The sequence below is a fragment of the Lingula anatina genome, chromosome 4, assembly GCF_051362555.1.
Source record: "Lingula anatina isolate TDL-2025a chromosome 4, LinAna3.0, whole genome shotgun sequence".
In the NCBI taxonomy this organism is placed as follows: Eukaryota; Metazoa; Brachiopoda; class Lingulata; order Lingulida; family Lingulidae; genus Lingula; species Lingula anatina.
In genome coordinates this window covers 18,969,242-18,983,284 of record NC_141770.1, presented here as the reverse complement: position 1 = coordinate 18,983,284, position 14,043 = coordinate 18,969,242, and the positions used below count along the sequence as shown (strand labels likewise).

The following is a 14,043-nucleotide window of genomic DNA, read 5'->3' as shown; positions in this document are numbered from 1 at the left end:
CTATGAATTACAGTCATGTATTTATTTTTTCTGCAATTTGTTTGGGAATAACTTATGTAAAGGTAATCTGACGATGCTTTTTTTTTTTTTTTTTTGTTTTGAGAGTAACATTCTTCATCATGTTTAAATATAAAGTGCTAGTGCATGTATATTGAAAAATAGTTGGGTGATACAGTAAAATTGATAGTTCTCTCAGTATTTGCACTATGACACATACCTGGCATGAAACTTTAACCCACAGTTTGATCCTTGGATTGATATCCAATATATTATTCAACTTTTACTCTATAATTGACCCCAAAACAAAAATAAAAGTAAAAAAAATCATTTTATTAGTCTAACTTTTATTAACAAAAAGAAAAACACCCGGTCTACCATCAGGTGTAGAGCACAAAGATTGCTATTATAATGAAAACATCCATAATGTTTTAAAAACAATGCACAAAAGACACTTCTTTTGTGATTCAGAAATTAAACTTTTGAATTTATCATTATTGTATGATCACAAGGGAAAAGGATTATTATGGTAAATTACACATATATATTAAGATAAAAATCAATATCAAAATATGTTTGTCAGACATTAACCAAGTGTCTAAAAGCAATATTAGAATATCTCTATTGGATATCAGCCAAGTGTCTGAAATATTGGTTAACCAAAAGAGCTCTACCATAACATGTAATATAAGTGTAAAATGAAAAGCAGAAAATTTGGCTAAATCAAACTAGAAATTAAAAACGCAAGCATTATATGTATCAGACTGACCAGGATATGGATATTCCATTCCATCAACAAGAGACATGAACAGTGAGGTTCAGAGCACAAAGGTTATAATATAATATTATGACAACGCCCATAACATGTTTTAACAACATGGAACAAAGGGTACTTCTTTGGTGTGTCAACAAAAATAGACAAATCACTTGCAACTTGCATAAACTTACAAAGCACTTTTAAAACCAACAGTTCATTATGTTTTGTAACATGATCACACTTTTATCATCAATGTTTGATCACAAGAGAAAATTATTAATGAAAATTACACATATGAACATAAAAACCAGTATAAAAATGTTTGTCAGACATAAACCAAGTGTCTTAAATCCTCGCTGACTAAAAGAAGGATGCCATTACATGCAGTACAAGTGTAAAATGAAACAGGCTTAATGCACTTTCAAAAACAAGGAAAAACTGCAGCTCTGTTCAACATCATATTTAGAGTAAGCTTCACGTCCCATTTACCTTAATGACCATGAAATGTCAACTTCCCTTTTCAACAAAAGTCAGAAACAACCAGGCACAATCCAGATATTAATACTGCTTCACTTTTGGACAGTCTACATGTATATCGAGGCATTAGTTTCTTCTTTAGTTTGTAGCTTACACAATGTCCATAACCCATATGTTTTGGTTTAGAATGTTATCATGTTTCACATCCCTCATGCATTGTGGGTATTTTATCTATTATTATTATTTTTTTTTATTCAAATTTCAAAATGCTACATCGAAATTTCGAGATGAAATTTTTTTTGTTCTAATTTCAAAATGCTATCTCGAAATTTCGAGATAAATTTTTTTTTTGTTCAAATTTCAAAATGCTATCTCGAAATTTCGAGATAAAAATTTTTTTGTTCAAATTTCAAAACGCTATCTCGAAATTTCGAGATAAATTTTTTTTTTCAACATATGGCACCAGTCGGCTTCCGTAGTTTTATAACAAGGAAGACAACAGGGACTGTCTAGACCATTCTACGTATATATAAAGCAATTGTACTATAATGGATATACTTCCGTCAAACGGGTAAAGCGGGGAAAATGTCTCTCTTTTTGCTCTCTGCCATTACTAGAGGAACCTATCAATGCAAGCAGCCATCACCGACCAAATTTCGAACACCATATTTGTGTTTGTCCTTTACTTATACTTTCGCTTCGGTTAATAAGGGGTCATAAAGGGTCCTTCTGCCGATTTTCCAACTACCAAATGTACTATGAGAAGAGTTTTAAAAAAAGGGCTACATGTAGAAATCACCCCATTCTTAGCTTGTAATATTTCCCGGGTGGTTGACCCTTCTGCCTCATCTACATGTACTCCCCCCACCCCTCCCCAAAGAAATAAAGTAATTAGCAAATAAATAAAAGAAAAGAAAAATAAAGTAAAGAAAAGGGTCAAACTGAATAACGTCCCCATCTTTGTGCTTGGGTATTCATGCAACAATGTCCTTGTCTACCGTTTTCCATTTGCCCCACTTCGATCGGCATAGAATTATTTTTATGCATGTCACCATTTACTTAGCAGACCCCTTCTTTTTGCAAAATCCTGGATATGTCAGTGCAAATGTGAACGCGCACTCCTTGCACTCAAGGACACCCTTAGTCCACCATTGTCGTCATGAGCGTATGACAACGTTCATACCCTCTGCACGATCACTTACGCAAATCCGACATGATAGGAGTTTTAACTAAAAACATGTTTACATGTTTACTTGACGTATCAGATGACGTATCCTAGTGGACCTGCCCACCTACCACAGTGATTCTACAGGGTAACTGCAACAGATTCTACCTGCTGGTTGTACATGTACATGTAGTTTGTAGAGCGTATAATGAACGAAACCTGACATTTGGCACGTGATTAGATGCGTGTCTACGGATGATATATAGTGCTTTTCGCAAGCAATTTAAATGTTCTATTGTCTAAACATACGGCGCCCATTTTCAAAAAAAAAAAAAAAAAAAAAAACAAGAAAAATAAACTAAGAGCTGTCGGCCAATTTTGTTTAGACTTCTTCACATCAAACGTTATACTGTACCTTACCTATATGTATATAAGGGAATGCTTTGATAGGCTCTACAATGTAATGACGATACATGGGATTTTCAGGATTTCGCTCTTTGACGTTTAGGTATAGATCGCGGGGGTTTCATTAGGATGACTCTCTTACAAATGTATATAGTAAGTTCCAAATCTCTCAAAACATATTCTGGTACAGCTTAATTTCAAGTGGACAAACCATGACAAAGCATGAAAATTGGAATTGCGAAGAGGTTTATGATTACATTTCAGTGGCGCCCCCTTTAGGTGGTGACCGGCGTTAGTCTAAAAATGCACACAGGCATCACATTTGATCAGCATGCTTGTAAGCTTACAGGCAGTCTGGACGAAGGTCTTCATCAGACTGTAATGCCACCTAGCGGTCAATTAGTAATATCTTAGTTTATGTTTCTATGTCCCCCATTCGTATTCATAGGTGAGCATAAACAAGCAACAAATATTATTTCAAATGCTTTGCAAACTTGTGCAAAAATAATGTCCAATACCCAATATTAATATTCTTATCTTGAACTACGACGTTTCTTTTAACATTATCAGCCGATTCTTTTATTCATTTTAGGGTCTATATTTTCTTTGCCTACACTAAAACTTTAAACGCAGAGATTTAAATACGATTTTAAAACTTTTCTTGCATAAAATACGAAAATATGTGCACTTAATTTATAGTAAAAATGGCCTTTTATTAATGTATCAAAAACTCATAGCACAAAGAGAATCTTTTTGGGGCCAGTGTGACAGGAATGGCAGTCCGCTAGAAACCGTAGTCCGTTCTCCATTTCTTTGCACAGGTGACATTCGCCCCATATACTAACCCCAATACTCCGACTACCCCTAACCTGTACTTATTATATGGGACCCCTGACTTCCATTCCAGGACTACCATTCCTGTCACACCAGTTAAGACCTATTTTCGGTCTTAAGTTATTTTTAAAAAAAGAAACTCCTAAACGGACAGATAGATGTTGATAATTGGCCCGGTTGAAGGGACGTGGTGTGTTTTCCAACCAGGGGCCTGTTGAAACGGTGGCCACAATAACTTCATCCCGAAAATCAGTCCATACTTTACACATGTACATCTCCTACCCATAATGAATCGAAATTAGCACAATAAAATTAATGTTGTGCCTGTTTTATAATAAAAAAGACTTTATTTTTTTCTGGAGGGGGGGGGGAGCCGCCCAAAGTGCTTGTCACCAATGGAAAGAAAATTTTTTTCAAGCTATCACAATTTTAGATAGAAGATATATCAAACCGACGTTAGATACCTGAACATTCTTCGTCAATTGCAATAAAGTCAGCTGGAACCCTTGCTATGACAGATTTCTGGCCGGGTATTTAGTTAAGAAGTCCCCAGGGTCCTTTCTTGATAAAAGAATGACTCGACGCTCGCTCACCTGTTTTTCAGACAAACGTTCATAAGCTGTCTGAAAACTACTTTACAAGTTCATTTTATCAAGACAAGTGAGAACATACGTCAATGTCAGTGTACCTCATTTAATGTTGGCGCGAAATTAGTACGAACCCCAACCTACCCCCCCCCTCCTCTCCCCAATCGGCTTATACAAGTAAAACTGGTAGAACATGCATGTTTCAGTCCTGCATGATATCGCGCACAGCAGCTGATTGCTTTATCGCCTAGATACTCCATAATCCTCTCCTCGCTCTTGTTATTGACCACGGCCCCGGCGACTCCAGCACCTGGACATATTTGAACTCGTGTGATGTCACACCAGCTACGTAAGGGGGTCGTGCAATACTTACATATATATACAGCGTTCGCTTCTCGGCTGAGGCTTTAAGTTGTACAAGGTAGCGATTAAAGATGTGGCGGGGCGCAGTGCTACTGGTTGCCCTTCTCGCGGCTGTTAGCCCGAGCATAGGTAAGTGAAATTCCATGGAATTGAAGATTTCTGCTATTAATATACAAGTATTTTTCAATTATTGTTTTGTGCTGTTTTTTAAAGATGTCTTTATAAAAATGGAATGAGTGAAATTTTACTGTGAGGCTTTTAAGAAAGGGATAAGTGTATTGTTTTCTTAAATAGGAATCCAAATTTCTTGAGTCGTACGTGCACAAGGAAAAGTCTAGATTGCCTTCTATTTGGGTTGAAAATTTATAATTTTAATTCTATTTATAATATCTCTAAGTAAAACACTTTCCCTGTTATACGTAATTCTGTTGCAGTTTTTTTTTATCTTACATCCTAATAAGTATTTGCATTTGGCATCATAAATGACGATAAAATCTTTGAGTTAGTGGTATGTTGTTTGTAGCAGTAGATATGCTAACTTCTCTATATTTTTCAGAAATATATTGATCATATACATATAGTTTGTAAACAGAAAATTAATGGTGTTCAAGCTGGGTTACATTTAAACTGGGACAAACTGTATTCATTTGTTCTAACACGTATTTTGTCACTGTAGGTATTATTTTTATGTCCCATTCTCTCTTATTGAAGATGCGACATTGCGAGCCAACTATGTAGGGGCACCGGACAATCGAGGCAATAGATTTGTCTTCGCTTTTGGAGAAAACCTCTTGAATACTGACCTTGAAATGTTTGTGACAACGAATTCTAAAACACCGGTTGCAGTGCACGTCCAATCCCCAAAGTGGACCTCCCCAAAAGTGGACCAAAAATTCACTGTTACAGCCGGTAATGTCCAAAAAGTTACCATTGACAAAAATCTGCACTTAATAGGTACTGAGGTAGCCAAAAAGGCCATTTTGGTGACTTCAGTTGGCGGGGAGATTACAGTGTACGGAAATAACAAAGAGTCGGCTTCAGCAGACTCTTTCCTTGCTCTGCCCGTTGACGTCTTGGAGAAAGACTATTTCGCGGTCAGTTGGTATCCCAACTCTCCGGCAGGCAGGCAGTCTATGATCAACGTGGTTGGCATCAGCGACAACACAAGAGTTACCATCAAACTGGGCAACCTGATGGACAAAAACGTAGTGACCTATGGAGGCAAGACATATAGGAATGGAGAGTCTTTCACCGTCAAACTCGACGCATACGACGCTCTGCAGCTTCATACTGCTGGTGACTTGAGCGGAACACGCATCACTGGTACCAAACCCATAGCCGTTCTTAGTGGAAACCAGAAAACTGCTGTAATGAAGACGCCTGCTGTGGCCACTCAGGCCGGTACGCAAGATCATTTAGTGGAGATGCTGCCCCCCGTCGTGACTTGGGGAAAAGCATTTGTCACTGCTCCCACGCCGGATAGAGCTATAGGAGATTACTACAAAGTCATCGCTTCGGAGCCTGATACTAAGGTAAGTACAGCATGACTCGAAAATATCGGGATGTCGAATCAGAGTTGTGACCGAGTGTAACTAGCGCTCGACTCTTCCCGCTGTTCCAAACAATATTACAAAAAAAAGAAATAGATCCACTGATTAAGTACGAAGAGATGTGACCCAAAAGGTACATAATGGTTTGGGAATATCTATACACTGTTCCTGTATTGTAATCAAGAGAGGTTAGATGCCGTTATACATGTACAGTGTATCTTTCAAAACTATCCTTACACCAATTTCAAGGTACAGGGCGACGCAGACAGACCTTGCATTGTTCCGTATTATTTCATATCTGTAGCCGGAATACTGCCCTTAACGGTGCTTACTGACATTCACTGATGATTTACACTTCACTCGTGTCTTGATAAAGAAAAATTAACAGAGCTAACAATAAGAAGAATCATGATAAAATAATAAGAATAATACATTGTCTAAAATTGAGGCTCAGTTCAACTTTCTTAAAAACCAGAAAGACATTAAGAACAACGAAGAGTTAAATAAAAAGTCAATATTGTCATAATACTGAAGTGGTTGTGAAACTAATTGAAATCATAATTTCATAAACGAGATTGCCAGTGAGCAAAATAATAACTGTTCATCGATGTTATGTTAATATTAATATCGACTGTTTCAGGTGACAGTAAGCGGTGTGGGTACTTACACTATACCAAAAGAGGGAGGTTTCAGACAATTCTACACCAACAAGGGCCAGACAGCCACAGTCACAGCGGACAAACCGGTGATGCTGATTAAGTTTATTCTGACAGGTGCCGGTGACGCGAGTGACCCTGCAATGGTTATGATCCCACCCACAGAACAGTACGCTGCTGATTACACATTCGCCACCCCAAAGTTAGTATTGACATTTTTGACACACACATGCACACGCACGCACGCACATATGTTCAAGTTTAACATGTAGTTACGTAATGGCAGATTTAGATGGAACAAGTAGCTAAAAGTGACATTTTTTTATTACCATTATTGAAAAAAAACTTTTTCATCATCTCTCTTTCTTTCTGTCAATAGAGGTGTGACCGGTGATTACACCAACTACGTTGACTTCGTGATCAAAAAGACAGAGCGTGGTGGTCTTATCTTCGACGGCAAGCCGTTGCCATCCAGCGTTAAATGGACTGACGTAGCCGGCTCACCGTACGTGGTGGGATCGCTTCAGGTCACCCACGGCACCCACACTCTCCGCCACACCAACCCCACCGTGACATTCGCGGGATATATGTACGGGAGGGTCGCTCCTGAATCGTACGGGTATCCGGCCGGTCTCAGATTGGCTGCTATTAATGCTGTGAGTGGACTCCATATTTATCACCAAAGAGACAAATTTTAAAAAAATGAATAGATTTCAGTTTGACACCTGTAATTTTTTCAATGTATTGTTAAACTTTGTCAATTCATCTTTGCATCGACTTACATATTCTTTCTTTACTTTTTATGTATTACTTTATCTATTTATTTATATCAGTAAATAGATGGATAGAAAAATATCATTTCAAGCAGGAGGTTGCTAATTGTACCCTTCTCTGGAAATTCAGTTTTGTACAGTAATAATGGTATGGCTTTCGTTCTTACGTATGTCAAAATGTTTAAATTTACATAGACACCAACTTTACCATGTTTGTTGCAGCCGTGCACCGTCAGTCCACCAGTAGTTGGAGACGGAATTGATAACGACTGCGACGGCACCATTGATGAGGAACTCCAAAATGGAAAAGGTAAGAATACACTTTGTAAAATCGCTACGCTAATGGAATACAATTGATGATGTACACAATGCCGAAAAGAAACATGAACTCCAAGCACAAAGGTAGGCCTACGTGTGCACGCAGATGAAAATGTGAAAATGTCTCCATGGACACGGCTCTTAATAATGCATGGCTTGCCTTTTATAAGCCTATTGACACTTTATTTGTATTTATCGTAAAAAAAAAATAAATAAATAAAAACTTCATGGATACTTGGTTGCTGTCACGGTGTGACAACGTCGTGACCACGTGGCGCTTATAACGCTATCTATCTAACCGGGATTATGTCATTTGAGCAGTGCCTTTACATACATTGTGCCATAGAGGCTGACCTTTGTCTTACATTTTTAATTACCTCCGCCGACGAAGAAGGTTGTTTTCACCGGTGTTTGCTCTACTGTTGGTCTTTTTTAAAATATTTCAATGCTTTTTTCCTCCAATTTTGATCAAATTATCGGGATAGTTAGGGCCTGTACAGTATGATATGGTTGCGATTCAACTGAATACGGGTATGACTGTTTCTTGGCGGATGTTTGCACCTTTGAGGTGCTCTCCAGTGTTAATTTTTTTTTATTTTTAGAACTGAAAACCTCATTTTAATTGACTTGACACGCCTTTTGGGTTTCCTTACCAGCCTTGGGTATTTCATGGGCGATCAGTAGTGCTGTCATTTTACGACTGTTCAAACCGAATAACCTTTTTACATTTTGTTCGCATTCTTCAAATCATGTACGTTCAAAAACTTGCAAGTTTTATGCTATTGATTAAAATTTTGTTGTTTTATTCTGATTTAAAGATGACGACGGAGATGGGAAAATTGATGAAGATTTAGCCAAGCCAATAGCTGGTGAGTTTTATCTTTCTAATTCTTTTGTATTCTTTTTATTAATGAACACTATTGATGATGTTTTATAACAAATACAATTTTAGCGAGTTATGTTTATTATTATTATTATTATTATTATTATTTGTGGCGTGATGTTAAAAGCGGAGCTAAAGCAGAGAGAGAGAGAGAGAGAGAGATAGAGAGAGAGAGAGAGAGAGAGAGAAGGAAAGGGTGATGGTTTTGTGAAGACACAAAAATCGAATAATTCAGAAGTAAACAAATGCGAGCATATTTTTAATAACTTGTCTGAATGATTTTCTGTTTTGATGACAAACTGGTACAAGATGTCATATCTGGTGACATTTGTCTCACACCGTGCACGTTGTGCACACCTTAATTGATGGTGCAATACAGCAGAGGGAACATGACCGTGTGTGACAGAAGAGAATTGATCACTACTTTTAGAGACGTCTCCGTTGCGTCTAGCACGTAGGGTTATCTGTCGAGCAACACTCCTTGCTTCTGTATCGCTAAATAACGGGGTATTTTTAGTATATTTTGGATAAGATGTATTTACTTACTGTGTTGAATCTGATAGTGGACAGAGACGTTAAGTGAAAGCTGGGGTGACATGTGTGACTTTTGTAACCACTTTTCGACCTTTGAACTTAATTAACTGTTTCAAATGTCACCGGGGCCAAATGTATGACACAGGATCGCAGTAGCCAAAATATGTTATTAGGAAATGAAATACCTGATGTTATGTAAACTGCGTTGCATAAAACGATTACCAGATCCCCCGAGTCTTGGTTATTTGGACAGTGAATCAAGAAGTCTAGGGAGAGATTTACCGAATACCCACTGCACCGGGTACCGTGATGATGTGACAAAATAACAGCTGTGAAACGGACCTCTCTGAAACATAATCGTAATCTAGTGATACATTGTATTAGGTCCATGCAATTAAATCGGATTGGTAAACGTTATGATAAATTCATAAATAGCTCAAGTTGTTGGATTCCCATCTATGGTCGGAGTAAAAACGACGTATTTAGAAGACTGCATTTTGATCGACTGACTGGATTGGGGTGTCCATTCTAGCTCCCCCATACCCACATACACACATATACACACTTAAGGGGCTCTTTTATTGTTTTACAGAGAATACCTTTTGATATTATTACAGATACGAGATCATAAAACTCACGAACCCATGGCCGACTTGTCATGAACCTTTTTTTTTTTTAACAGGAATGTTTTACAAGTTTAGTTTTAAAAGTCAAATTACATGAATAACATTAAGAATCAAATGTTTGCAATTTAGCTGTCTGGACTGTTTTAGAGATATATCAAAATTACAGATAGTTGTCATTTCTTAGACCCCATTCCAAATGTCAGCTCTATTAAAACGACAACAACCGGGAAAAATATCTAAGATATTTGGGTCGAAAAATATTTAAATTGCCATAGATGAAGACTTCTCAATTGTATTCACTTATACAGTACGACCAAATATATTTTTACATCAAGTTTGTATTTATAAAGTTAAGAAACAAATATATTTTCATGATACAGTTATTAACACATTTCTGTCATTGGCTGTCGGAAACGGACATTATGCAACTTTTTTTGTAAATAACCTTATTACGCACAGTTTTAGAGATACTGTATGATGTAATGTTGAAATTTACCAATTATTTTTAAAAATATGTGTTTAGATATTTAAAAGCGAGAATGTAGGGAGTGATTCTTTAATGTAGTAGTTCAATGTAGCAGCACTCATTTCATTGAATTATTTACAATTACTATTGTATTTGTTTAAAGTTTTTTGTCTAAGTGATTTTTTTCAGTGGTGCAAATGAAGAACGCAATTGTGCTTTTACATACAAATCTCGGAGCGTGCAGCGAATAAAATACTTAAAAGGCATACTGTACCCTACTTAAAACTGTCACTTAAATAAGAGATGCACACAGCTGTATTTGCACATTAAAATCTAGGGTCATAAATTTAAGTCTTTAGAAAGCATATTTATCTTTTATCTTGCCCCACTTTTAACCTTGGCTTTACCCTTGGGTCCTTCCCGTCCCCTTGGGAGCACGTGTTTTTTAGTTTAAAAAACACAGGTCTGGGCTTAGTCAAATTTATTTTCTCGGTCTCAGAATCACGTCAAGACACGAGGTTATCTTATCTGGATCAGAGTAAAAAAAAACATCGGTATATGTCTGTCCACATCTTTCTGCCTTCTTGAAGACAGAAAATAGTCATGCCGGACAATTGGGCTATCTTGAAGCTCTTTTTGCTTGTCTTTGTTGTTCAAGACGCACGAACCCAAGGTAAGTGACGCCTTTTTCATTTTTTTTAAATTATCTATCACTTTTTCTAAACCATTTTCATTTATTTCATTCACTGTTTTCCTACCCAATGTATCTGCGCGTTAGTTATTTGAAAAAAATACACAGCAGGATGTAATTATTTTATATGTGATTCGTTTTAAAGTAAGAAAAAAGTTTCTAGTGCCACACACCCGCGGTAGGGTGAAGGCCTTACTCAGCAAGCAATACCTTGGTGTTCTGTTTGACTGCAAATAATCTTTAAGTGGAGTGGAAGTCATAATAGACGCACTTATATGATTTCTGTTTACCAGTAGATAGAATATCCCAATCGTGGCGATAGCAGTCCCTTTTAAAATTAATATCAGAACGCTAAAATTAGCCGTTCTTTCCGTTAATCCTTGGCATAACGCTACCCTAAGGAACTATATTCGGCCCTGCTAAGAAGACCCCCTTTCCTTCTACAATATTTCCCAGCATACGAAGAAGAAAAGCACGGATTATATTAATTACGTTAAACAGATTCACTCATGTAGGCATTTGATTAATGTCTCTTATCAAATTTCGCGATTGATATGAACATTTCATTAGGATGCCAAGCACGAGCGCCATTCCACAATGTCCCTGTAGTATTTAATCAACCCAGTGTCATCTTTGTGTGTGCCCAGATAAGATTAAGGGTAAAATTGCTGAACAACACCCCCCCCCCTTTCACATACACACAAATACACACAACGCCACTTCCGCCGCCACTGCCGAGAGTAACCTTCATTATTTGGCGGATTTTTGGTAAAACAACTGATTTTCCTTAAGTTACAAATATGATCGATCTGTCTACAAACATGAAGTGTGATTTCTATAATTTGCACAGTTGATACAGGTAGCTGTCTCTTAAAGTTAAACAGATACATACACCGCTGGAAATATTGCAGATATATATTGCAGATATCGAATTGGACTTACCTATTTACAAAAGTTGATTTTTTATATATTTGTCATTGTTGTAACGAATTTTAATGCTTTTTTTACCACGTATACTATTCTAGCATGTGAATTAATTAGGTGGTTGCAAATGGCTAGGGCTGGATTTCAAGGCTTGGTCCAGATTGCTCCTCCAAATTATGTTTCATCTTTTCCTTTCTCAGTTTCAGTCTTCTTTTTGAAAAAGATGGTAGATAATTTCTTAAGTTGGGTGTAAATTGTGCCAAAACTGTCAGGTTATAATTGTTCACAGTTCACCTAATAGTAAACTTTTGGTTTTACATTAGTAGATTCACGTATGGATAACTGATGTTTTTTTTAATACATGAAATATAAGAGACAACTAGTCATTAAGTTCAAATGTACTACAGTTTTTCACTGTCATGTTATTTTTCATATGTACACATGCCCTACTTCTAAATTAGCACCTCCTCTCTTCTGACAAAAAAAAAAAAACTATAATACTGAATTCCCATGTATTGTTAATCCAGATTCCTGGCAGACGTACAAAGACAAACAGTTTTTGATCGTAAAAGATCGAAAACCATGGCAGAGCGCATTACAACACTGCAGTAAAGCAGGCGGCGATCTCGCCATTGTTGAGAACCAAGGCGAGAACGATTTCATCGTGTCCATCAGAAACAAGGACGTCAGCAATCTTTGGATAGGGATCAGCGACATTAGGGCCGAGGGGACTTGGATCACAGTCAAAGGTGACCCAGTTGCTTTCACAGGTAAGCTACTTTGATAGATATTGCGTAATAGTATAGATAACATTAATTTCGTCTTTAACCTTTCCTTGGTTTCTTCGTATGTCAACGATTGCTGTAGCTTATGCGATGCCCTGTTATACAAAAGCATTTGCTGACGGAAATAAAAAGGATTTGGTATAGGGACATTTATCGCTGAATGTACAACAGTCTACTAGTATAATGAATTTCCCCTTTGTGCTACAAAAACTTCATTGTCAAACTTCATTGCCATCAAAATTCAATGCCAGTACACTCCTTTTCATTTTACTTCTTTCTACTTCAGGTTGGAGTGCCCCTGAACCAAATGACCTAAACAACAACGAGGACTGCGCAGAGATCCTTCAAGGTGGAAGCTGGAATGACAGGGATTGTAGCTCGGCGCAATCGTTCGTTTGCGAGAGAAAACGCAAACTTCAAGGTCTGGTTTCTCTTTCTTGACCTCAATTCAACATTCAGTTTTTGTCAATTCTTAATCTGAAGTGTGTGTACGATGAGCACTGGCATTTCATCAAAACTCTTAGTTTACCGGGCTTTAAAATCAAGGCTTTGGTTACATTTTAAGCCAACGTCAAATTCATACATCAGTATTGGTGAAATTTAGATGTTTGGGCATTTCCTTTTACATGTATTAGATATTCGTGAGGGTGGGTCAAAATCAGTTCTTCAGGCATCCGCAAACCCGGTGGAACAGAGATTTTTAAAAATTGCTTTACAAACAATTAACATATGACATTGATACAAAATCCAATAAAATTATACCACTTAATAATACTTTGCTATTTCTTTTCAATTTTCTATCACTTTATATTTCTCTTTTTATGTAAAGAAAGGCAAACATTTTTATTTGATGGTGTATCAGTCGTACTGAACGTGTAATTTTTAAAAGTCAAATTATATATATAATATTAAATATCATATTTTTGCTATTTATATGTCTAACCCGTTTGAGAGATATGTCAGAATTACACATGGCTGAGTTTTTCCTAAACCCAATTCCAACTGTGAGCTCTACAAAGTAACTGAAAAGTTGGGGAAGAAAAATATTTCAAATTGCAAAGAATACAGACCGACATACGTCACGTGCTTTCCTAAAAAATCTCAAAAGGATACTGTCCCTCACTTAAAACTCTCACTTAAACCACAGTGTACACAGCTGCTGTATTTGTATATGCAAAGCTAGGACCGTGAATTTAACTTTCTAGAAAGCACATCTATCTTTTATCTTGCCCTACTTTTAGCCTTGACTTTA

General features: G+C 37.0%; 1 protein-coding gene across 1 annotated transcript; it reads left to right on the top strand.

The window, feature by feature from the left end:
• Window positions 1-4,656: 4,656 nt before the first annotated feature.
• Window positions 4,657-13,232, top strand: LOC147762534 (IgGFc-binding protein-like). The gene is made up of 8 exons (XM_087010819.1): window positions 4,657-4,714; window positions 5,297-6,117; window positions 6,776-6,993; window positions 7,171-7,447; window positions 7,787-7,874; window positions 8,701-8,751; window positions 12,534-12,776; window positions 13,078-13,232. Exons 1-8 carry the CDS (start codon window positions 4,657-4,659, stop codon window positions 13,230-13,232), a joined length of 1,911 nt encoding a protein of 636 aa, XP_086866945.1.
• Window positions 13,233-14,043: the final 811 nt, after the last annotated feature.

Bases quoted from the DNA above. Each gene is read 5' to 3' on its own strand.
- LOC147762534 (XM_087010819.1), top strand. From the start codon at position 4,657: ATGTGGCGGGGCGCAGTGCTACTGGTTGCCCTTCTCGCGGCTGTTAGC. The intron at 6,994-7,170 runs GTTAGTATTGAC...TTCTGTCAATAG, and splicing joins TACACATTCGCCACCCCAAA to AGGTGTGACCGGTGATTACA. The intron at 7,875-8,700 runs GTAAGAATACAC...TCTGATTTAAAG, and splicing joins GGAACTCCAAAATGGAAAAG to ATGACGACGGAGATGGGAAA.